Below are 25714 nucleotides of genomic sequence, written 5' to 3'. Positions count from 1 at the left end.
GAGAGGGAGACACAGAAGCTGAAGCAGGCTCCAGGGTCTGAGCTGTCAGCACAAAGCCTGACGTGGGGCTTGAACTCATGGACTGTGAGATCATGACCTGAGCTGAAGTCAGACGCTCAACCGACTGAGTCACCCAGGCGTCCCCGAATCTTACTCATTTAAAAAAAATTTTTTTTTAACGTTTATTTTTGAGACAGAGAGAGACAGAGCACGAGCAGGGGAGGGGCAGAGAGGGAGGGAGACACAGAATCCGAAGCAGGCTCCAGGCTCTGAGCTGTCGGCACAGAGCCCGAAGCGGGGCTCGAACTCACGGACTGCGAGATCATGACCTGAGCCGAAGGCGGACCCTCAACCGACTCAGCCACCCAGGTGCCCCTGAGTCTTATTCATTAATATCAGCATCAGCATCATCACTTCCCATCTGTCTACCTAAAAAAGGAAGCAAGGTGTTTGGAGCAAACTGTTTATTCAGAGATGGTGCATTGAAGGCTTTTGATCACGCTTGGAACACGTGGCCATTGATTGTGACCTCGTGATCCCGGCTAGACGATCCCTCCTTCCTCCTCTGCTCCTCAGGCCCAGGAGGTGAAGGCCCAACCGCCCTGCCTTCACGTGTGTCTCTACTGTGAAAACGTGCAGCATTTACTGAAATGCTGCCCCTTCTGTTCCCACAGAACACCCAGACTCAGGCACGGAGGAGTGGGACGGATCTTTCACCAGCCTCCCAGACGGAAGGTGAGTGGTTGCAGAGAATGGGGAGAAGGCATCTGGGGGCCGCTCTGGGTATGGGGCTAGTGGTCCAAGGCCAGCGACGCGCATGGGACATTCTCATAGCCTTCTGCGGCCTCCTCACGGTCCTGCCGTGCAGGGTCGTCGGGGTCTGCCCTCTTCACCTCTGAATAGATGATTGCAGGTTCCTGGTGGAAAACCTACAAACAGTAAGCACCCAAGGACGGGTGAGGAAGAACAGAAGGGAGAGAGAGCCAGAAAAGGGCACCTACCTCACCCTTCTGATGCCTCCTTGGTGAATGTGCTGTTGGGTGGGAGGAGGAAAGAAAAGTATTAGACGGCGGGTGACAACTTAACAACCCCCTCGTGATGCACTTCAGTCTTTCCTCTGCTGCCTGAGCTGTTGACTGTTGGCTTTGCTGGATTCCTCCCGGCCTCAGACAGAGCATCCCTTCCCCATACACTGATAAAGCCTTTCCCCTGCCCACCAAATGCCCAGAGTGGCTTCCCGGTGTTTCTTTCTTTCTCCACTGCTCATCGCTCCGGCAAAGTGGGTCCCTGCCCCCGTCCCACCCCTACTCAGGGCCTCTATGGCCACGCTGGTTAGGGGAAGGTGACACGTGTGGTGTAGTCTGTGCGGGGAAAGTGGAGGAGGCTGGAGAGGGGGTTGGCATCCTAAGGCCACACGGCAAATTCCCAGTGGAGATTTGCGGTGAAGCCTTAAGAAAACTCAGTGTGTGCGTCTCCTCTATCCTTCCAAGGGGTCCTCAGGATCTCTTTCTTGTATTTATTCAGCCAATATGCTCAGTGGGCAAGGACCTTTTTAAAAAAAATTCTTTTTAATGTTTATTTATTTTTGAGAAAGAGAGAGAGACATAGAATTGGAAGCAGGCTCCAGACTCTGAGCCGTCAGCACGGAGCCCAATGTGGGGCTTGAACTCACGAGCTGTGAGATCATGGCCTGAGCTGAAGTCGGACGCTCAACCCACTGAGCCACCCGGGTGCCCCCACAATGACCTTCTATTAAGCACTGGTGAGCCACAAGGGCAGAGAAATGACTACAGGTTCAGCCCATATGCTCAAAGAGCCTATAATTTTTAGGGGGGAAAAACGGGCGTGGAAGAAACGCATCAAGTATTACGCGCACCAAGACCGAGGTACAGACTCAACTCTGTTGCTGTTGCAGAGGCTGGACACAGGGAGGGCTGACAGAGGCACCCCGAGTTTCTCAGACAAACCTGAACTATGTCTTGACATGGGAGCAGGGCTCACCGGGTACACTAGGTGGGGGTAGGGACATTCCAGGACAAATAAGACACGTGAGCACCGAAGCATGTGACAGCCCAGTTTGATAAGGAAAACAGCAAGGGTCTGCGAGGCGAGAGTAAGAACAGAGCTTCGAGGAGGCGGGAGGCAAGGGTCTGGCTTTGGAACGAAAAGCCGCTGAGGCAGTTATTCTAGGAAGGGTGTGATCGGCCGTGGGATCTCAGAGGGATCATGCTGGAAACCGAGTGCTGGGGGCCCGGGGAGGAGATCAGGAATAAAGAGACCAGTTAGGAGAATGATGATCGTCTACACCTTAGGTTATGAGCGGCTTATGCAAGCAATTGCTGGCCATGCGTCCTTTCAAAAAATATTTGAAGAGGCCCACACTTTTCTAAGCATTGAACTAGATGCTACTGATACATTAATAAAAAATGACAGCGTCTGTCCTCAGAGACTTTATGGGGTTCCGGTGGCAGTGCACACGGGCAAGCGGGAAGGGACGCAGTCCTATAACAGCAGCACGAGAGGAACAGACGATGCCTGCCTTCCGTGTCGCACTACTCGGGTGGCCTGACCAGAGGCCCCTTGCGGATCCGCTCGCACGCTGCCGCCTCCCCTCTGCATGTCGCGAAGAGGTCTCACCTGGACTTCCTTCTCTGTGCTGTCTGCTCCAGATCTGGGAATAAACCAGGTCGTCATCACCAGGACTGACTGTGAGAGAGGAGACCATAGCCAGTTGTAGTCAAGAGCCCACGTTCTAGATTCTTCTCAGCCACCAAGTTCATAACCGCCTTCTGTCTCGGACATAGTGCCAGGAATGTCATTTTAAAACTGAATGTGACTCCGCGGTGTCTGGGTGACTCAGTCGGGTAGGCGCCCGACTCTTGATTTCAACTCAGGTCATGATCTCACGGTCCATGACGTTGAGCCCCCATGTCGGGCTCTGGGCTGACGGTGTGGAGCCTGCTTACGATTCTCTCTCTCCCTCTCTCTCTCTCTGTGTCTCCCCTACCCATGTGCTCTTTCTCTCCCAAAACAAACAAGTAAACTTTAAAACTAAATGGCGTGTGGCTCGGCCACGGGCTGTCGCTCAGTCTGTCCTCCCAGCCTGGCTCGTCCCTGGAGCCCTGAGCTCCTTGGAGAACCCTCACCGTTGCTGTACAAGGGCTGTAGCTCCATTAGGGCTGGCCGGCTCAGACTGGGTGGGCCGTGGAGGGCCTGTGCTGGAGGGTCTGGGCCAGGAACGCTCCCGATGTTCCTTGGGATTGCCCCTGTGACAGACGGGGAGAGGCACAAGGGACAGAAGCATTGGCGGATCGTACCGAGTCTCAGGGAAGCCAGAGTCTGCGTGGCTCCCTCAAGAAAACCCAGAAGGCACGTGATGCCAGATGCAACCCAAGGCAGCATTGCAGAAAAGGTCGACGGAGGCAAGGTCAGAGGGCGAAAGTGCACCGTCTCAAGGTCTTTCCGACACACGAAACACTAGTATTCGCCTAACTTTCTATTGTTCTCAAAATTTTAAATGCTTAGACGTTGACACACAAAGACTTTTGCGTTCCCATAGAACCTGACCTTGGTCTTTTGTAAAAGGTCCCTTTCAATGTTCCAGCTTGTGTTACAATAATCTACCTTTCCTATAAGGTAGCCCGAAGGCTCTACGGGAAAAGGGTTGTTTTTCCCCCCCAATTTTATTTCCTTCCGTGATAAATATTGTGAATTTAACACTGATAGCACTCAAAAATGATGTGCTGAGTGCGTACTGGAGGAATGAGCCAGGGAAAGAGTGAGGCGCAGCCGAAAGAGGGTGCCATTAAGTTGCCAGTGGTCAGCTCTCTGCCAGAACACATTTAAGGAAATAGATTAACATGGATAAGCAAGTGACACGTAGGTCTGAGTAGCATCCGCAAATATGTCTGAGAGCAGCTTTCGCGAATCCCATTTATGGATTTCATGAGAATTTGAAAAGGTTAATGAGAAGTCCAGTCAAATATCTTTGAATGTACATAATTCTGTGCCCCTATCTTGTGGGTGTAAATAAATCACGCAAATGTTGTCAGCACAAGAAGCAGAGACCTCACCTGGGTGCTTCAGTGGCCGAAACTCCTCCGGAAAAACAAAGGATTGCTGATGGCGGGTGAGCTGTGTCAGTAATGTGCCCTACTTTAGAATGTCCTTTCCTGGGAATCAGATTCATTCTAGATCTCAACTACAGTAGATCTTAAGGAATATCTGGCCCCACCCTCCACGTCGTATTACAGGTGAGGAAGGTGGGATCTTGAAAGATATTTGTCCAGAATCATACCAAGTAACAACAGCGTGCACTCTAAGGAGGTATGGCCAAGCAGCACAAGAGAGACAACTTACTATTTAACTCTGGGCCTGGTGCTTCCTCACTTCCTCTTTTCTGTCCTGTCTGTGGCCCTGGGGGACAGAGACCGGGAGACAGAGTTCCCCACGGCGTGAATCAGTAGGGCCCCCATAACAAGCTCAGAACTCTGTGTCCCTGGGGCCCTGGCAGACCCAACCACTGTGGGTACATACTGCTTTCTCCACACCCTTTTTTCTCTTTCACTTGGCTGATTCCAACTTATCTTTCTTCCTCCAGGACTTTGCCTGGTCCCAGCAAGCTGTATGAAATGACCTCTCTCTCCACACATGGAGAGCCCTGCAATATTAGAATCGCTGTATTGGATGGTAATTACCCATTTGTATGTTTCCCTCGATCTCTCCACCATGAAAGAGTGTGTTACTTGAGGCTGCAAGCTGTCTTAATTACTTTTGTATTCTCAGTGGCTAGAATGTCGAAAATATTCAGTAAAGATTTGTTAAACAACTGAGCAAGTTGAAGCATGCACTTTGAGGACTAAAAAAAAAAAAAAAGACAAGTTGACAATTTTGTAATAGGTGATTACATGTAAACGTAATCTGGAAGGCTACTCCATCGGCCTTGAAAATACGGCAGTTTTCCATCATCACTGAAATACTGAAATCTGTTTGGCCTGCCCCCATGCCAGACTCCTCCCAATTTCCCATCTCTGACCTTTGCCTATTTATCTGTGGCTCTCTATCTGTCTCACCGGGCTTACAGACCACGAGTTATTGCCCCAAGTAAACACACTCATGAAGAATAACTGACTGATGTCTGCAAACCCTGAGTTGAACTGGAGGTTCGTGATCCCGGCTCAAGTCTCCCTCCTTAGAGCAATTGCAGTTCACATCAGTCAACAGCCCACGTCCTCCCTTGCGGGGAGGTTAGCTAAGTCCCACGATGCATCTGTAAGTCAGTTTATCTCTTCATTTTTAAAACAGAAAACAGACCCAGAAGGTGGCTATTTACATAACACAAGCTAATAGCACTGAAGATTTATGGGCCAGGCACTGTACTAAGAGCTTATGTAGATAGCCCCAAAATGGTAGATACTATTATATTGACCACAAAGAAAGGGTTTGGAGAGCTTAATTTACCTGCCATATAGCAAGTATTTGGCAAGTAACATTACTGGAATTTTCATCCAGGTGGCTCAATCGTAGAGTCATTACATTCGTCATCGCCTTTGGTAACGGGTTGGGTACGCTCAGGCTTAAGGAGCAGAGCTCTTCTCTTTTAGAAGAGTTTGCAAGGGCTGAGCTCCTCCCTGAGAAGACTGATGGATAATGAGAAGGAAGACGTTGCTGTGAGGGAAGCACAGCCAGTCAGCCAGATTTTGCAACGAGAAAGGCAGATGCCCCCTGATCGGTGGACTGTCAGAATTTCTCACTGAGCTCGCTATGTAAAACAACACCTCCTCTAGATCTGGAGGTCAGAAACTCTTGGGCTCCTGTCCCCATGGAGCACGTGAAGTGATGAGTGCTAATCTTGCCTCCCGTGTGTTGTTTGCTGTTGCTTCGACTGAACCAGCTGGTGTTTTGAACACTATCAACTTCGGCAGTAAGGTTTCAAGGTCTGCACTTGTAGTATGTTACTAATTAATAAGTGCCACCCACATAGGTGATGAGATCGAAAAAGTAGGGAAAATAGGATGTGTAACCAGCCTTCCATAAGTCACCAGGGTGCAGTGGAGAGAACATGGAGTCAAGGGCTAGGGAGATCCCCAGGTGAGCCCTAACTCTGATGCTTAATAGATACATGAACTTGGAAAGATGACTTCACTTATGAAGTGCCTCATTTTTCACTCTAATATGGTGATAATAATATTGATTGGATTGAATGTAGTTATGGAACGATTGGGAGAAGTAGACAAGCTGTAAAATTTCATTTAGTGGGCTCTAAATGAATGACACATTTTATGATGAGTACTGTTGGTGTTAGTGCTCTTATTCTCCTTATATATTAAGAAAAATGAGGGGCGCCTGGGGGGGTTCGGTCGGTTGGGCATCTGACTTCGGCTCAGGTCATGATCTTGCGGTTCGCGAGTTTGAGCCTCACGTGGGGCTCTGTGCTGACAGCTGGAGCCTGGAGCCTGCTTGGGATTCTGTGTCTCCCTCTCTCTCTGCCCCTCCCCTGCTCATGCTCTGTCTCTCAATAAATAAGCATTAAAAAAATTAAAAAAAAAAGATATACACGTGTAGTTTTATAGGTAATGTTATTTATGAAAATACTAGGTAGCTTTAAGATATCAGTCATAAGGGGCGCCTGGGTGGCTCAGTCGGTTAAGTGTCCGACTTTGGCTCAGGTCATGGTCTCATGGGTTCGTGGGTTTGAGCCCTGTGTCGGGCTCTGTGCTGATAGCTCAGAGCCTGGAGCCTGCTTCAGATTCTGTGTCTCCCTCTCTCACACAGATTCTATGTTTCCCTCTCCCTGCCCCTCTCCTGTTCGTGCTTTCTCTCTGTCTCTCAAAAGTAAATCAACGTTAAAAAAAATTTAAATATCAGTCATAAAGTGTTGGTGTTATTTTTCATACAAAGAACAGGACAGAGGCTCATTGATTGACATGAAAAGACGGGTAAAAGGACAACGCTTGACCAGCATCATTAAGAAAAATATGTAAACTTTTTCATTAAAGTTAGATCCAAATATTTTGTTTGTTTGCTTGATTTTCAGTATGAGCCCTAAGAAAAGGAGAACAGAAACATTTGGCCTGATAGAAAAGGAAATGCCATTTTATGCCAAGCAGAGTGGCAGACAGAAAGTAAGGTTTTAGTAAATCCAAAGTACAAAGTATTGAAACTTTACAGGCACCCAAGGCATTGGATAAAAGAGTCCATTAATTCAAAAATCCTTGATCCATGAAAAATCATGTAGAGAGGAAAAACGCAGTCACAGGAGAACAAAGAAGGCAGGCAGATTTCTTGTCAGAAACAATGCATACAAGAAGACAGTAGAGCAACATCTTTAAAATACTGAAAGGGGGCGCCTGGGTGGCGCAGTCGGTTAAGCGTCCGACTTCAGCCAGGTCACGATCTCGCCGTCCGTGAGTTCGAGCCCCGCGTCGGGCTCTGGGCTGATGGCTCAGAGCCTGGAGCCTGTTTCCGATTCTGTGTCTCCCTCTCTCTCTGCCCCTCCCCCGTTCATGCTCTGTCTCTCTCTGTCCCCAAAAAAAAAAAAAAAAAAAAAAAGTTGAAAAAAAAATTAAAAAAAAAAAAACTGAAAGAAGAAAAAACTCTCAACCTATAATTCTGTGCCAGCAAAAATGTCTTTCACAAGGAATACAAAATAAAGGCTTTTACAGACATGTAAAAGCTGAAATAATTCATCACCAGCAGACCCATACTATTAGAAATGTCAAAAGAAGTCTCTTAGGCAGAAAGAAAATGATACCAGATGGAAATATGGAGATACAAAAAGGAATGAAGGACATTGGAAGTGGTAACTACTTGATTCAATATGTAAGATTCTTAAATTATACTTAAGTCTACTTAACAGGTAAGTGATTATTTACAAAAATAACGTTAATGTAGCTAGGAAGGAAGGAATGGAAGACACAATGGTAATATTCTTATACTATATGTGAAATGATCCCATGTCACTTGAAGATAGACTGTGGTAAGTTAAATATCTATACTATAAACCCAAAACAACCAATAAAGTAAACAAAACAACGAATTATAAAGTTAATAAACCAATAAAGGAAGAAAATGGAATCATAAAAAATACTCAGTTGTTTGAAAAGAAGGTAGAAAAAAAGAGAAAAGAAAACAAAGAACAGATGGGACAAATAGAAAACAAATAGCAAAATAACAGACTTAGATCTAACCTCATCAACAATCACATTAATGTAAATGGTCTAAACACTTTAGTTAAAAGGTAGAGATTGACATATTGGATTAGAAAGCAAGAACTAACTCTATGCTATCTATAAAAAAATGCTTTAAGTATAAGGGCACAAATAGATTAAAAGTAAAAAGATGGATAGAGAAATACCATGTTAATAGTACTTACCTTAATATCAAAGACTATTTCAGAGGAAATGATACTAACAGAGATAAAGTTATCATTTCACAAGGATAAGGTAGTCATTTCATCAGAAACACAAACAATATAAACACTTATGCACCTAATAAAAGACATTCCAAATACCTGAGGCAAAACCTAATAGAAAGCAAGAAGAAATGGCTAATCCACAATTATAGTTGGCGATTTCAATACCCCTCTTTTGGTAGTTGATAGATCAAGTAGAAAATCAGTAAGGATAGAGTAGACTTTAGCAACACTATCAGTCAGGTTCCCCAACAGACCCATACTGTAATAAATGTGAAAAGAAGTACTTCAGGCAGTGGGGCGCCTAGGTAGCTCAGTTGGTTGAGCGTCTGACTCTTGACCTTGGCTCAAATCATGATCTCATGGTTTGTGAGTTCTAGTCCTGCCTCAGGCTCTGTGCTGACAGCGCAGAACCTGCCTGGGATTCTGTCTCTCCCTCTATCAGTCTCTCTCTCTGTCTCAAAATAAATAAACAAGGAAAAAGAAAGAAGTACTTCAGGCAGGAAGAAAATGATACCATATGGAAATATGAAAAAGAATGAAAAACACTAGAAGTAGTAACTCAGTGGGTATTACCTTGACATCAACTCAGACAAAGGCATGACAAGAAAATAAAGCTATCAGGCAATATCTTTCACGACCATAGATGCACACATTCTTAACAAAATTTTACCAAATCAAATTCAACAATCATGACTAAGTGAAGCTGACTTGAGAAATGCAAGGCTGGTTTAACATTCAAAACTCAAAATCCATATCAATTGACTAGAAAAGAAAATCCTATGATCGTCTCAATCAATGTAGAAAAGTCATTTGACAAACATTTTTTCTATAAAAACTCTCAGCAAATTACAAATAGTGGGGACGTCCTTAGCCTAATGAAGAACATCTAGAAGGAATCCACAGCTAATATTATCATAACGATGAGACCAAATACTTTCCCCAAAGATCAGGGACAAGACGAGCATGTCTGCTCTCATCCACCACTTCTATTCAACATTGTATGGGAGGTTGTAGCCAGTGCATTAAGGCAAAAAAAGAAATTAAAGGAACCTGGATTGGAAAGGAAGGAGGAGAACTATCTTTATTTGCAGATGACAGAATCACCTATGTAGAAATTCTGATGGAATCTACAAAACAGAGACTGGAACTAATAATTATGTATATAGCAAGGTTGCAGGGTACAAGACCCATATACGAAAATCAGTTGTGTTTCTATACAAGTAGCAACAATAAGAAACTGAAATTTTAATTTCATTCTCAGCACCTGTATTAATTTTATCCGAATTTCACAATATGTGACTGGCATTCAGATGTATCTCAGAGTTTATGGTTTGCGTCTATGGCTGTTGTCTATTTTTTGTTACAAATGAAGACTTTTTTCTTTTTTTATGCCTTTGGTTCTCAGTTAGCTTTGGACCAGGGGTGGAATGGTAAATACTTACCGTTCTAATTTTTAATTGGAAGCAAACACTGCTACCTGATTTAAATCTCAAATTAAACACATGGAGTAGCAACCTTATTGAGAAATTTATTTTGTCACTTGCCTACAGAGTGTCAGTGAGTAGAACGGAGGGTCTAGTGTTTGGAAGGGAATAATGACCTTCATGGGAGGCATCGCATAAATCCAAATTATCATAGTGATGGCAAAAGTCACAATGCCAAAGGGCAAGACATGAACACCCACCTGACTTCCTTTGGGTTCTGAAGCGACCCACCAGAGCAGCTGTAGCAGCAAGACCAAGCATGCTTAGCAAGCACCCGATGACTCCCACAGTGGTATGGGTTACTTTGTTCTTGGAAAGCCCTACACGGGAAGAGCTATATTTGAGTCCCAGTGGCAAATGTTTTTAATCTAGACAACATGTCGGTGGGGGCTAGAGATCTCTCAGGGAAGGTTTCTCCCGGATTCTGATTTCTCCATTTGGTTGATTATCTCCATGATAATTTGTAATTTTGAAAATAACAGCACGTGAGGGTCAGCATCTAAGATTGAATAGTTCCCTTATCCTTCCCCCATGAAATCAGCACCAATCTCTGGAAGTCCCAAGTCTTGTGTGCATGTTCAAAAACTCTTTGATGCTTGCAGAATTTGTACAGTCTATAGGGAAAAATATTTTCTTGACCTTAACTGTAACCTGGAGGCCAGCTACCCCCAACCCACCTGTGATGTTAAGTGACACCGTCTCGCTGCTCTGAGCCCCCAGGCCATTGTCAGCCCCACAGGAGTAGTTTCCAGAATGTTCTGTGGTCAGAGAGAGGTTAAAAGATGCTCCCCCTCCAAAGGGGGCTGAGGTGTTCCCCAGGATGACATCCTCATGATAAAACCAGTATAAGATCGGGGGAGAACCCCTCTGGGCCTCACAGCGGAGTTCTAACACATCTCCCACCATAGCCTGGGCCACATCAGGGTTGAGGGTGAGGACAGGGTGAGACACTGGAACTGAAAGAGGAAACACAGTTCATTTGCAGTATTAATTGAGTATGCATACTAGATAATAAAGGATATATCCAGCCTGATTTAGTGGTAGGAACATGGACCTGGGATCAGGAGAACCCAACTAACTTTGAGTCCTGTCTCTGCCCTTTATCAGTTCTATGATCTCGATGTTTTGGAAGTTTTAATCTCTCTGAGTCTCATTTTTACAACACGCATTTAAAGTTAGTAAAGTTGTGCATGTGTATAGTTAATAAACAAACATTTGGGGTGCATGTCCAACACTTTAGCCAGTGATGTGGAGTCATGGAAAAATCCAGAGAATGTAAGGGTTTGAGTCACTGGAAGTCATTGCCCTATCTCTTTTATCCCGCCATTTTTCCTATGCCCCAGTGCTCCACTCCAGCCCCCAAATGCTGGGCACTTCAGAGTAATCCTGGCTTGGATGAGGGGTCTCCCCTAAGTGGACACGCACTTTGCTAACTGAAAATGGGAGATGTGAGATGCCTTGGGTCCTCCGGCGAGGAAGAATTTTGTTTGGGGATACCGAGAACAACAGATGAAATAGCCTGTCGTTCAAGGAGTCAGGAGGCCACAGAGGTTCTTAGAGTCTGGAAGCCATGAGGAAGCTCTGTAGGTCTGGTTCCCGTGAGTGTCCGTGAGGAGACATGCTGTCTCATAATCCAGACAGACACGAAGTATTCGGGATGGGATGGGAGTCTAGTATTTGGAAGGACTAGAGCACGTGGAGGAGCACGTGGGCAAGGACCAATCTCGTCATTCGTTCTTGGACAAAGGGATTTGGAGATAAAGCTTTCTATCTGCTGAGCCATCATACATTTGGTATTTTGGAGAGTCTGTGAGCCTCCAGTAGAAAGACTGAGTGGAATACATGGCTGTCAGTGACAATGACAGAAGAAATGACTTTCAGAATGTGTGGTCACAAGGAAGAGTCCCAGGAGGTCTCAGGCGGAGGCAGATGTGGGGAGTTTGCTGGGACGCCACCCCAGCCAAAAGCCTAGAGGGGCCTCTCTGTTTGTGAGAAGACATGATCTGTTCTTAGCTGTGACTGCTGAGAGCATATTCTGCTTACCTGTGATGCTGAGGGACACCATCTTACTGCGCTGAACTCCCAGGCTGTTGTTGGCCTCGCAGGAGTAGTTTCCAGAATGTTCTGCGGTCAGAGAGAGGTTGAGGGATGCTTCTCCTCCAGAGGGGGCCGAGCTGCTCCCCAGGGGGACGTCCTCGTGATAAAACCGGTACAGGATGGGGGGAGAGCCCCTCTGGGCCTCGCAGTGAAGCTCCACCACGTCCCCCTCCACGGCCTGGGCCCTGGGCGTCCTGACGGTGAGGACTGGAGGCGAGACTGGAACTGAGGGAGACAGGGGGCCGTCAGAGAAGGTCCCTGACACTGCGACCCTGCGGTAGATTAATGGCTCCACTCAAGGCCCCTAAAAGTAGACGTACTCCTTGAACCATGGGGAGGAATCCTGGATAATTTTTATTTGTTTTCCTTGCTATTCAGTCTTCTCCACAAGAAGCAAGTTGTTTTGACTGACTTTGCATCTTTGCTGTTCCTTGGTTGGCCATTAAATCTTCAAACCTCCGTTCCTTGCTTCCGTCAGAGGATCCTCGTGGCTGACAGAGAACGTAAACCCCAGTTTGGGAATGGGGCCAAGTGACAGGAATGAGGAACTTACCTCTCAGTGTGATTCTGATCCGTTTACTGAGGACAGGGCCATCCATGTTGTCGGCCGCACAGTAGTACCTCCCGGCATCCTGCTCCCTCACGGAGGCTATCCGCAGCTCTGCAGACAGGGCGTTCTGGGTCTTCCTGCCCAAACTCCTCTCCGAGCCCTCCCGGTGCCAGGAGAACGTGACCGTCCCTGTACCCGCAGCTACTGAGCAGATAAGGACGAGGTCTTCTCCTTCAATCAGCTGGCCCACAGGGGGCTGCGTCTCTAGATTCACATCAGACACAGGGACCCCTAGGAGGACAAAGGAGGACACGACAGGGTCTCCATGGCAGGTGCTGCAGGGCCAAGGAGAAGGCTGGCATTGCCGTTAATGAGCCAATAGCAGCAGGTGCAATAGTCAGGGGTCTTTTATTTATTTATTTTAATTAAAAAATTTATTTATCTTTGAGAGAGAGAGACAGAGAGAGACAGAGTGAGAACAGGGCAGGGGCAGAGAGAGAGGGACACACAGAATCTGAAGCAGGCTCCAGGCTCTGAGCTGTCAGCACAGAGCCCGACATGGGGCTGGAACCCATGGACCGTGAGATCATGACCTGAGCCGAAATCAGACGCTCAACCGACGGAGCCCCCCAGGTGCCCGGCAGGGGTCTTTTAAAGGAGGAATTGAGGAATTGATTGTGTGCGTGATTATTAAAGGGAGCAAAGCCTGTCCCCCCCACACCAATTCCCACCCTCGGGAAATGTGGGCACGTGCCTATGATCTTCTTTTAAACCTAATGTTGACCACGTTCAAGTTTTATGGACCTTTATGTCTAAGGCATCTCTGATGCATCACCGGACGGCAGAGCAAGCGAGAACGCGGGAAGCTTGCGTGGGCCCTGACGTGACTTGATCGGAACCCAAACCTGTCTCCACAGGTCCCTCCAGCCTCACCTCTCTCTCCCCACATCCTGCTCTGGCTATTCTGGTTTGTGTTTCTCTTCCTCTTTTCTTATTATTTTGGAATAATTTTCAACCAACACATGGACGCACCATAGGGGCGTCTACGGGCTGCGTGCGGTCATCAGAGCTTCTTGTTCGGTGTTGACCCACAAGGAAACACATCCCGTATGTGTCTGTGGCCCCCACAGGGCTGGGCACCCCGCACACGATCAATAACTACTATCACCTAACTCAGAGGGAAGAGAATGCCGCGGGGAAGTTAGGCCAACGCCAAGCACAGGAGAAAAGGGTGGCAGGATGCCTGGCTGTTACTCTCAGGCACGTTCGTGATCCCAGGGGGCAAGACCGGCCCCGCAGACACTCACTATGGACACGTATCTGGGATCGTGGGCTTGTTTTCAGGATCCTGGGAATCACCGTCCTTGCTTGGCACCAGTAGGAGGCGGCGCCCTCACTCCACGTGGTGGGGATCTGGAGCTCCGGGGAGTTGCTCCAGCCGGCCCCCAGAGCCTGGTGCTCTTTGAAGAAACAGAACTGGAGTCTAGTGTGCGATGTCTGTGGAGGGAGCCAGGTCTCACATGTCAGGGTCACGGGGCTCCCCTCGATGGGCCAGGGGGGGCTGGCTGTCAGCACAGGACTCGGAAACAGCTCTAGAGAGACGAACAAATGTAGTTCCTGGGGCAGTGAGGCTCTGAGCTCCTGCAGAGGTGGACCTGTGTCCTCAGGACCAGAGGTAGGGACCCGCGCAGGTGGAGCCACCTCTTGTCTCCCTCCCACGGCTGCTCGGAAGAGGCCGCGCATGAAATCCCCGCCGCTGAGCACCCCTCTTCCATCCCACACGCTGGTCCCTTGCCAAGCCCTATTACCCATGGGAGTGTAGCCATTACCTTGAACTTGGATCTTTAAAGGTCGTGAAGTTTCTGTCCATGACCGCCCCCAAATATTTGTCCCAGAAGCAGTACAACGATATGTGCTGTCGTCGTTGAAGGCTGGATATACTGTGATGTTTGAGTTATAAGAACTTTTAATTTTTTCTTCATTTTTGTAGTAAGTCCTTTCCATAATATCTTCGTCTTCTTTCCCTCGGCATCTCAGAACTACTTTATCTCTTTCAAAGGCAGGGTGTGAGGCCTGGAGGACCAGCCAGTCTGCAAAGAGTGAACGAACATGACATATCCCATCTATTTCTTTCTGCAAAGCCTCATTTCCACCCATGAAGAAAGAGCCCTGCATGCACCTGTGACCGTCCTCCGCCAACATTTCCCTGTGGCCCCAGTACCCGGTTCTCCCTTGTCCTAGGACAGCGAACGAATTTTCAGAGCAGGTCCTTGAGACATCCTCATAAGTGTCGTTAGCTGAGGAATTTGACACCCTACCTTTCTTCAGACCCGAGTCCCTTTTTGCCTGGTGGCTTCTGGGTTACTGACTCCTCTCTGGATGGAGGAGACGGACAATGCGCGATCCGCCGCAGCCTATCTCCTTATTCTCCCCACTGGCATCAGCTCACCGAATAGCCACATGCGGGCTCGCAACCCTGTCTGGGTTCCCTGCCTTCGCCCAGGCTCCAGACGTGCCGCCCGGGGGCTTGATTTCAGAGACCCACCCCCTTCTTTCCTCACCAGATAAAAACTGCACGTGCACGGGGTCACTGAGGGAAGATCTTTGGGTCTTGCATCTGTAATGTCCAGACTTGCTTATTTGGAGTTTTCCGGATTGTTTTCTCAAGGGGGTCTCATTGTGATACCAAGATACGTATTCCCAGGCTAGAGAATGGTGATCCTTGCAGAAGAGAGTCACTGTCTCTCCTTTGAAGGCTGTGGACCATGGAGGTTTGAGGAGAAGTAAAGCTTTTGGAAGTGCTCCTGAACAGGAAAGAGAAAGTGTCAGGCAGGTGAAGGTGAATGGGACGTGGGTGGAAACCAGGGCTGGTTGCCAGTGGGAGGGGAGCCGACAGGACCCAGGGACCTGCTTGGGGCGGAGTCTGCCCTTCCTTACTCTTTGCCCAGCCTGGGGGTGGGCAGGGGGGTGTCACGGGGGAGAGGTCTCAGGTCCCTGGTGTGGGCTCAGAAAAGCTCAGGAGATGTGACGGGCAGCTGGGCAGACACCGTGCGGGCCTCTGGGGGCGGGCTGATTCTGAGATGCTCTTGTCCTCGACATTCCTGCCAAGGCACAGGTGGGCCTGGCCGAATGAGCCTCAGAAGCACTTTCTAGACTCTGACAAACCACTTCCTACTTGGTTGCTCATAATTAAGACACATGTTTTCCCACTTTCGTTACTTTTAAACCTTGCTTCCCTTGAGATTTCACGGGGAAGGCAACTTCTGTCCGCTCTCCAGCCAAGTCAGACACAATACAAAACGGAGGGATATGAAGAATTGGAATGGAGGGGCACGGGCTGCCTGCGCAATCGTCTTTGTGCGTAAAACGGCAGCTGACCAACGGGACCAGAAACTGAAGCGGGACAGCCACACAGGCTGCAGCACTTTATCTCTCTGTCCTTCGACGGTGGCTCGGGCTTGAGCGTACAGGGTGGGGGTAGGGGGTCCTTAGGGAAGAGAGGAGACGCGTGGAAGGTTCTGGGCATTAGCCTCCTGCCTCTGCAAATTCTTCTTTCACTCACGCGAGGGGGGAGAGAACCGAAGGCTGGAGAGACCACAGGAGGCTCGGCGCGCCCGCCATGGTCACAGGTGTCACCGCTGACGTTGACCCACTCCCCGCAGCCCCCATGTACGGGGGAGGACCCGTGCCCGGAGAGCAGGGGGAAGAGAGAAGGGAAGACTGACCTGCCGGCTGTCGTCCGGGAGCTGTGTGAGAGCCAAGGTGAAAGGTTAGCACCGGGCGATGGGGCTCCTGCCTTTGCACTTAGACTCGGCCGTTCCCCGCAGCCCGGCCACGGCTGCTTCTCTGACGCTTCCTCCCATTTCCTGGCCCGCATCCCACCCCCACCCCCAGCGCCCCCCCCACCACCCCCCCCCCCACCTCGCTGCTTGGGCCCCATCCCCCTACTTTCTTCAACCTCTGGTGAAACGTTGACTTCAATTCTCAGGAAGGGAGCTATGCTGTTCTGCGGACCTTCCCTCCCTCGCCCGCGTGGGCCCTAACTGTTCATCTGCGCGTTTCGAGGTGTGGTTTGGCAGGGAGAAAGCCCCAGCTTCCCGGGAGCTGGGAGAGGGCACAAGGGGGAGGCCCGGGGTCCCACACTTGGCTTGCTCTGGGGGTCTCCGGACCCCGGGGGTCTTCCCGGGCTCCAGCTCTACTCGTTTTGCGCCTCTCGCTGTGCCTCCGAAGTCCGGTGGGAGCGGAGACGGAAGCCTCCCGGGGGTTTGGCCCCCCGCCCCGGGGTTGCCCCGGCTGGCATTAGGAACGTCGGGCCCCAGCCCAGTCCGGGCTCTACTCACCCAGGATCAGCAACAGCCACAGAAGCATGGGGGCCGGGCCTGGCCGAGGGCAGGGGAAGACCGTCTCACCAAAAGCCAGGCTTCTGTCCCATCTGTGAAGGAAGTATGGGGAGCGGGACTCAGATAAGGTCTGCGAGAATTAAAGAAGAGGAAGCAAAGCGACCCTAGCTTGCCTGCGTTCGCAGAGCGTAAGTGTGGCCGCCTCCCTGTCTGTCGTCCGGGGCTGGCCGATGTGAAGTTTTAGATGCTGGTGGCCTCCTTCCACCGGTTCACGTCTGCCAGGAAAACTGTCTGAGGCTGTGCCCGGCTTCTCTGAAAATGCCACGCTGTAGATTTCCTAGCATTCAGATGACACTGTCCTCATTTTTCGGATGGAAACCCCCTACATTATCTTACGTTCACACAAACTTGAGTGTCACGTGGGGTACCGATATAGACACAGGTGGGGAGTGCGTTGTGTGTGTACGTCTCGGAGTGTGAGCCCCACAGAGTCAAGGCATCAAAGCAGATGTAAAACCCTCTTTGGCCTTTGCATACACCGGGCTGAAGTTGCTGAAGAGGAAAATAATGGAAACTTGCGGGGGCACCTGGGCAGCTCGGTCGGTCGAATGTCCGACACTTGATTTCGGCTCAGGTCATGATCTCAAGGTCATGAGATCAAGCTCCGCATCCAGCTCGGTACCCACAGGGTGGAGCCTGCTTGGGATTCCCTCTGCCTCTACTCCACTCATGCATGTTCTCTCTCTCTCTCTCTCTCTCTCTCAAAATTAAAAAAAAAAAAAACTTAAAAAACCTAATGGAAATTTGCAGCTTAGCAGGGCGCCCTGCTGGCTCAGTCGGTAGAGTATGTGACTCTTGATCTCGGGGTCGTGAGTTCCAGCCCCACGTTGGGGGCAGAGATTACTTAAGAAACAAAAATTACTCAAGAAACAAAAAAACATAACCCTCTTCAGATGAGGAAAACGGGCTTCCCTAAGTCCCACCCAGACCTGCACAGCGAGGGGGTGAATGGACAAGCACACAAACAGGAAGCTGTTTCGTGCAGGTGACAGTGGCTGGAGCCCCTCCCCCGCCCCCATGATTCTTGCTGTGGCTAGACGCCTCCGGCAATAACCATCAGGAAACGTGGGGGAAAGAAAAGATTTGTTATTTCCATGTCCTGGAAACTACAACATGTGCCTACAGCCACACAACGAGGTCACAGGCCTGGGGTTCTTCTGCTTCCACTGGGGTCCAGGGGGTGGGGAGAGCACCTAGGGTTTCATGGGCTTACTCTGTAGCAGTGAATTTAAAATATAAGAGCAGGAATGTAAATGCGTGAAGAACAAACACAAGTGGTCCAAGTGGTCGGTTACCCAGGTCCACCGAGATCAGCCGCAAGCTGCAGGCGGGACGCCCCCTGTGGGCTCACGCACAGGCCCTGTGTCTGACCCGGACCCTCCTCAGAGACGCCCTCCCCAACCTCAGGGTCCAAGGGTCCCTCCTGATTATCTCCTGTTTCAGCCCCACCTGCGTCTCTCACTGTCCGTTTCCCTCCCCAGGTCTGCAGCAGCTGCAGCCATTATTTGCTTATCTTTCTGGCCCTTTCTCCCTTCTGAAACTCTCATAGTGTATTGTTCAGCCTCTTGGGCCTCTCCCTTTCCTTTCTTCACTCTTTTTCACCTTTTCTCCTTTGCTCCCCTGACTGAAGTATTTCTGTCAACCTGTCTTCAGTTGTCTGGTCCTTTCTTTCACGGGGTCTCGTCTGCTGTCCAGTCGCTTCCCTGAATGTTTCAGGTCAGTTGTGTTCTTCTGTTCTGTGATTCCTGTGTGGTTCTTTTATATGGTTTCTATCTCTTTGTTGTAGCTCTTGCTTGTGCTTGCATGGGTCTCTGGACCTCAGGGAGTGTCTTTCTGGGGTTATTTTTAATTCTCTGTCAGGTAAGTCCTATAATTCTACTTTATTAGAATTTGTTTCTGGACATTAAAAAAAATTCTTTTAACGTTTATTTTTGAGAGACAGAGAGAGACAGAGCATGAGTGGGGGTGGGGCAGAGAGAGAGGGAGACACAGAATCCGAAGCAGGAGCCAGGCTCCGAGCTGTCAGCACAGAGCCCGACGCAGGGCTCGAACTCATAAGCTGCGGGATCATGACCCGAGCCGAAGTTGCACGCTCAACCGACTGAGCCACCAAGGTGCCCCTTAAAATTAAAAAAAAATTTTTTTAATGTTTATTTATTTTTGAGAGAGACAGAGACAGAATGCGAGTGGGTTAAGGGCAGAGAGAGAGGGAGACACAGAATCTGAAGCAGGCTCCGGGCTCTGAGCCATCAGCACAGAGCCCGATGCAGGGCTCGAACTTACAAGCCGCGAGATCATGCCCTGAGCCAAAGTCGGATGCCGAACCGACTGAGCCACCCAGGCGCCCCGTGGAAATTTAAAGTGTTACTGTGTTTGTCATGTCTTTGGCTCTTCATTTTCCTTGACTCTCTGGGTAGGTGTCTGTTCATTAGACAAAGAAGACACCTTCCCAGGTCTTCGCAGACTGGCCCCATGCAGGAGGAAACCCCTACCAATCAGCCCGTCAGAGATTCTGGGGCACTCTACGACTCTTTCCCTCCCCGGGGGGAAGCTGAAAACCGGGATTTTTGCCTTGTTCCTATGTGCTGAGCAGGGGGGAGGATCACTGACACCTTCCAGTGCCATCTGCAGACTCCCCACACTTCCCTGAGTGGCTAGACCCATTGGTGCTCCAGACTGGCCAAAGGCAGGAAACAGCGGCTCCAGATGCAGGAGCCAACCCCCACCTCCCCTGGGTGAAGCTGGGTTCTAGGGACTCTCTTCCTGCTCTCGTGCTGCTGTGTCAGAGGCAGAGTCCCCTGGACTCAAATCTCCCTTCTGGCTCTGGTGGGTCTCAGTTCATGTTCTCATGGGACGTAGAAGCCTTTCGTTAGTTTCCGATTTCTCTCACAAAGGGAATTTGTCTGTGAGCCATTCCTGAGTTGGTGTGTTTGCGGGAAGAAGGAGCGTGCAGGGCTTCCCGCGCTACAATCTTCCTCATATCCCAAATCCCACTGTGTTTTCAGTGCCCACGTCCAGAGCTCTGTCATATGGTGATTTGTCAACAAGTGGTTGCTGAATGAGTGGAAGACCAATGAACGACAAAGCGCAGGATGACAACTGAAGAAGTTCAGACATTAAGATGTTTCCTGGGTGCCTGGGGTGTCTGGGTGGCTCCGACTTCGCCTCAGGTCGTGATTTCATGGTCCGTGAGTTCGAGCCCTGTGTCGGGCTCTGTGCTGACAGCTCGGAGCCTGTAGCCTCTTTCAGGTTCTGTGTCTCCCTCTCTCTCTGCCCCTCGCCGGCTTCTGTTCTGTCTCTGTCTGTCTCTCAAAAATAAAGAAACGTTAAAAAAAATTTTAAAGGATATTTCCTTAGTCACTTCCAGTTAAAGGTTTCTGCGATAGTCTGGAGATGAGGTATCAGTTACATCGCTCTAAACTACATGAAACTATTTATTAAAACTGCACTCCATTTGTCGTGTAGTGTGGGGTTATTGTCAACTATTGATTAGACAGAGTGTGGATGCCACCTCTTCTGAGAGGTCTTCCCTACTGAATCTGAGCTGGGTGTTCACCGTGGGTGCTTCAATGACACCCCGATTTCCTCTGCAGAGCGTACACTTGGACGGTGCAGCACAATGTCTTGTGTCTTTGACAATATCCCCAGTAGTGTAAGCACCTTTGGGGAGGGAAATGGCGCCGGCTCAGCTTTGAATTCTCTGCATCCGGCACAACTGTCAGCAGAAGAAAGAGTCGATTGAATGTAGCTCTGAGATGTAGTGTGTTCGAGTCAGACTTACTCTACATGTGAACGAATACAATTCAATTCCACGGTCAGAGGCGGAGGTGATGTTGATTCTTGCCAACCATCGTTTCCTGTGCCTGGAAAGAGGTGCTCGGAAAGCAGCCTTTTGGATGCTGTTGCCACGTGGTGCCAAAAATATTGGATTTCGATCTTCCCCTCCGTAAGGCGAGGACACATCGTGTGCATGTTATAGTCTCAGCTTCTAGCCCGACGCGTGCCATTAAGTGTAGTGTTGCCAGATGCAGGGTCCCCAGTAAATTCGAATTGCATACAAAAAACGCATGATTTTTATTGTCGCTGTGTCTCGTACAATATTTGGGATAAATTCACACCAAAAAAGCAGTCCTTGTGTGTCTGAAATTCAAATGTAACTAGAAGTTTTGTACTTTTAGTTGCTACGTATGGCAGGCCTAACCGGACAGGATCACTTCCGACGTGCGTGAATAACTTCGTGAGCGTTGCGTCGGGGGCACCCGTCCCATGCCGTGTGTATGCACGTGGCTGTCTCCTCAGCTCGCTCCATCCTGGGAGAAGTGAAATGATTCACCTGGTAAATCTGGGCGAGTAATAAATGAGGCATGCCAAGTCAGCTCCACACTTTCCACCTTGGACGCAAGACTAGAGGTCTAGTCTCCGTGCAGGCACAGACCTTCCCCTGCCCTGGAGGGAATCTAGAATTTCGAGAGCAAATTCTCCGAGACACAAAATTTGGAGCATAGGCTTAAACAGAACAGAAAGAAAAACAAAGGAGCGGCATATTCACAAGGTGGGCTTTCAGCGTTGGGATTTAGTGAGAGCAGGGCATTTGCAGAAGAAAGAGGCTCATACTGAACCTCCCTTCTAAGTTTACTGAGCCCACAGCCTTGAGGCTTATGGCTTTGTGACCTTGCTAGGTGACATCGGCTTGTGGTGCTTTTATGAAATAGACCAGTGGATGCTTCTACAGGGCAGGACTACCCCATGGACACCAGTAAGGAAAGGGTTCAATAGCCTCATCGGGGGCCTGAAGAGAGTTGGGGAAATCCCTTTGAGCAGGAGCGAACGAGGCAGGGCTTTACCTGTGGGCAGGAGGCACAGGGATGACCACGGGGTCTGCCCGGCAGCGGAGCCTTGGGGGGCTCAGGGGTGACCCCACAGAGGCCAGGGTAGCCTGAGTAACTTTCCAGGGCACTCACAGCTTCAGCGCTACGGCATGCTTTAGTCAAACTAGAAATCTGTGAGGCTTTTTAAGGCCCTGGTGACCAGAATATTTTTGAGCTGTAAGTTTCCTTGTGAGCTACAAAACACGAGAAACAATCTAGCTTCAAATTGCTCACGTCAGGCCTAGCAAGTCTCCTGCATCAGTCTCCCCAAACTCCACCCTGTGTGAAGGCCCACGATGCAAATTGGAGGCTCAGTCTTGAATTCCTGCGGTATTCCCTAGGCTCAGGGGTGAACGAATTTGAAGAACCAGTGGGTAAGGGTCAAGATTATGTAGTTATTATAAATGGGCACGCGGGGCTTTGTCTGTGCCTCTGAGGACGTGACCAACAAATGTAGGAAGTTAAAAAAGGGGGAGGAAGTTCAGGTTCTTGGGGAGCACACGTAGGAAGGATCGAGTCTCACTGGACCGGTCGAGGCACGCGCTTCAGAAACACATGTGGCAGTTTAGTTTCCAGAACCCGCTGAGATGCGTGTTCCGCCTGGACTGAATGTGCGGCACAAGGCAAAAACCCCTCCCGGGGTCCTCAGGCTGGTGCAGACCCCCCCAGGCAGCAGCCCGTCTGCTTGGTGGAGGATATGGACGCTGTCACTCACACCTCCCCTCGGTCCACAACCACAGTGTCATATCTTACTCAGAGGGGAAGTGAAAGCCAGGGGGACGGCACAGAGTAAGTGGTTCCCACCAGCTCCCAAAATAGTAAGCGTTTGGTGCCCACATTAACCTTTTGCTGGAAGGTTTCTCGCCACTGAGTTTATGTCCAAAGGTTCTGGGTTAACCGACTGGCATCCTACTGGTGCCAACGAGAATTTACCTGGCCTCATATGTGAGTGGGTCTGCGTTAGGGGCTTTGGAGACATTAAACGTGGGTGCGGGGGCATAATGTATTCTGGAAACATGCTTGTCATCCAAAGCACTTGTATATCAAAGCGAATTTCAAGGACCCATTTGCTCAGTTGGGATCGTGTGACATTGAGTATCGTGTACGACTCGTATTGCAAGACGTCGCTCGTTTATCAAGTTAAAATGTATTCGAAACACGTTACTCGCAATCCAAGGTTTTACTGTATTTCGATTTAATGTGTCCGGAATTTTTCTTACAGGGGGATCCGATCTTTGAACCTCACTTTCTTCCTAGGGATGCCGACAAGGGAAGGAGTGTACAGGAAAATCTGTGGCATCTCGATGTAATTATACTGTTGGAAGATCTTAGGTTACTGTTTAATCTCATTGCGGAAACCCTGAAACCCAGAACCCCCTCACTGCAGAAACCATTCAGTGTATTGGGCTGAATTGGGGGATGGAAAATAGAATTAGAAGCGAATTTTCACCCTGGGATGCCCAAATGACATTGGTATTACTGAATTAATGGTTTTTTCCCTGAGTCTTTGGGAAAATTGCACAGCCTTCCCAGCGGTGTGGCCACGAGGATACCCACAGGAGCTGGGCTGGTCTTGGGGAAGCAGTCGTGAGTGCAGCTGGGAACTCCCAGAGCTCTGTCGGCCCCACAGGAGAAATGAGATCCCTAAAGACCTGCAAAAAAACTATACAAGCTCCTCTAGAAAAGGGCAACAGATGTGATAAAAACTACACTTGCTTCACACAGTCGCTCACGAAGCGCATTCCCTGGTTCGAATATGGCGGGTGTTTGTGTCAATTGCTATTATTTCTTTCAAAACACTTGGTAGGATTGTCAGCAACACTACCTGGGCCTGGAGTTTTCTTTGTCGTGAGTTTTAAACCACTGGTTCAATTTCGTTCATAACTTACAGCAGTACTTAGGTGTTCTTTCTCAGATGGTGTCTTTTTCAGTTTTGTCTTCAATGTTTCTTCCTGGAAAAAAAAATTTTCTGGGAACTGTCCATTTCATCTAAGTTTCATATTTACTAAGATTGTGTATTATCTTCTCGTGTTAATTTTTTAAGGGTATTTATTTATTTTGAGAGAGAGAGAGAGAGAGAGAGAGTGAGTATGAGCAGGGGAGGGGCAGAGCGAGAATGGGGGAGAGAGAATCCCAAGCAGACTCCACACTGTCAGCATAGAACCCTACGTGGGGCTCGAACTCACAAACTGTGAGATCCTGACCTGAGCTGAAACCAAGAGTCAGATGCTTAACTGACTGAGCCACCCAGGTGGCCCTTGTTTCAATTTTTAATAACTCCAGAATATATAATCATGGCATGTTCTTCATTCCAAATATTGGTTATTGGGGCCTTCTGTCTACTTCGGTCCCGATCAGCCAACCATAGGCGTGACCTGTGTCTCCTTCCTTCTTCCAAGTGTGACTCGTGTCTTGTTTCCTTGTGGGCCTGTCTTTGTGTGCTTATTGCATTTGGAAAATAATCTCTAGAATTGATTTGAAGACTCAGTTGATTTTATTTTTTCCCAAGCATATTTAGCTGCTAAAATCCATTTTGGGAAAAATTGGTCTTTTGGAGGCACTAGCAGTATGGGATCACCTTACTCCCCGTCCAAGCATGGATTTAACCAAATGACCTGAAACCAGGCACCCGTCGGTAGGAGGGCCCGCTTCCTTCCGATTCCCTCTTACTAAGACTGGCAGTCTTTGAGGTCCCCACTCAAAAGGGAGGGTGGTTTCCCAGGTTGCTGGAGCTTCACAGACCCTAGACTTTGGTTTTTGATGTCAGCCTTACAAGGCTACCTCGATCTCAGCTCAGTCCCTTAGCATCATTCTCACATGGGTGTCCCCCCCTCCCCATATTGCCACAGGGCATGACAGCCCCCCAAGTTTTTTGCGTTCTGATCTTTATAATTCTGATCTTTATCCCAGATCTCTAGAGCTAGCTTAAAGGACCTTTTTCTTCTTTGTGTGTGTGTGTGTGGGGGGAGATTGGAATTTTTGGGAATCGTACCTCCGGAAAGGTAACACTGCTGAGATGAAGCATCTTTAACCTGGAGACCCAACGGCTTGTTCGGCTTCACCTTCTGGTAAATAGAGCCACCAAACTCCGCCTCGCTATTCACTTCTGTGTCTGGACTTCACGAGTCTTAAAGCCAAGCAAAGTTTCTCTGGGTCACTTGGGACTTTGCTGCTTCATGATTCGTTTGTTAGCCAGCCAACCAGCCCCCCGAACTCAGCACCGAGCACCCCAGAGTCCAGCGAGGTGAAGACTCTCATCGCAGCCCAGGCTCACATGCTCCGGCTGGTGCCCTGTCCTGAGTTCAGCTGTCCCCGCCGCCCCAGCGTGAGTGGAGAAGCATGAATCAGAAGCCACCTTCCCTGCACGTGTGAGCTCATCTTCCCCGATAGTCTTGGTGGGCAGTGTATTTGGCTGTGTTCTGTTTGGTCCACCTGCACCTGCTACTACGCTGCCCTTGGCTGTGACGGTCTCACGGTCGGCTGAGCCTTGGCTGGTAAATTTCAGTCCTTTCTAAGACTTCATTTCCAAGTCAAATTGCATTAATAGCCTTTTTATTTATAGCCCTTGGTGAAGACAGCCTGGTGAATTTGCCAAGCCCAGCACACTTGGGGGCACAGCCATCCTCTCCGTGGTGGCCGTGGCCTGGGGGCAGGCTGTCCCGAAAGTCATATGCTCTGTTTCCGTTTTCTGCTGCCCGTTACTCACTTACAAGGATGACTGACAACACTCATTTCTATGTTTCGAAACAACTCCCTCCCACCCTTCAATCGTGCTATCAGACTCTTGAGTTTACACAACAGAATTTTGAAAATTCTTTTTGGTTGTTTTCTTTCTATTATTCGGCAGTTGTTTATTGAAGCAACCAAATTTTAGCAGAACTGCCGTCTTCCAGTAACTC

General features: G+C 49.1%; 1 protein-coding gene across 8 annotated transcripts; it reads right to left on the bottom strand.

The window, feature by feature from the left end:
• Nucleotides 1-449: 449 nt before the first annotated feature.
• FCRL3 (Fc receptor like 3) lies at nt 450-17298 on the bottom strand. Of its 8 annotated transcripts, none has more exons than XM_030301827.1 (15): nt 17061-17298; nt 16888-16979; nt 16273-16293; nt 15109-15351; nt 14377-14637; nt 13855-14139; nt 12551-12838; nt 11944-12222; nt 10578-10856; nt 10101-10220; nt 4360-4416; nt 3147-3266; nt 2638-2706; nt 1002-1036; nt 450-929 (listed from the first exon to the last, which is right to left on the bottom strand). In XM_030301827.1, exons 2-15 carry the CDS (start codon nt 16913-16915, stop codon nt 792-794), a joined length of 2223 nt encoding a protein of 740 aa, XP_030157687.1. In that variant the 5' UTR covers nt 16916-16979; nt 17061-17298; the 3' UTR covers nt 450-791. The 8 variants fall into 8 exon arrangements, with proteins under 8 accessions (XP_030157687.1, XP_030157688.1, XP_030157689.1 ...); XM_030301828.1 differs by having other exon boundaries at nt 1002-1033; XM_030301829.1 differs by having other exon boundaries at nt 450-917; nt 17061-17297.
• Nucleotides 17299-25714: the final 8416 nt, after the last annotated feature.

The sequence above is a fragment of the Lynx canadensis genome, chromosome F1, assembly GCF_007474595.2.
Source record: "Lynx canadensis isolate LIC74 chromosome F1, mLynCan4.pri.v2, whole genome shotgun sequence".
In the NCBI taxonomy this organism is placed as follows: domain Eukaryota; kingdom Metazoa; phylum Chordata; class Mammalia; order Carnivora; family Felidae; genus Lynx; species Lynx canadensis.
Note: the sequence above shows the minus strand (reverse complement) of the source record. Positions and strands in the feature narration are given on the sequence as shown.

Excerpts from the sequence above, each read along its gene's own strand:
- FCRL3 (XM_030301827.1), bottom strand. The coding sequence starts at position 16,915 with ATGCTTCTGTGGCTGTTGCTGATCCTGG. Across the intron at positions 10,221-10,577 it reads GGTGTCACTTAACATCACAG|GGCTTTCCAAGAACAAAGTA; the intron begins GTGGGTTGGGGG and ends CTTCCCGTGTAG. Across the intron at positions 3,267-4,359 it reads ACCAGGCCCAGAGTTAAATA|GGGCAATCCCAAGGAACATC; the intron begins GTAAGTTGTCTC and ends CGTCTGTCACAG.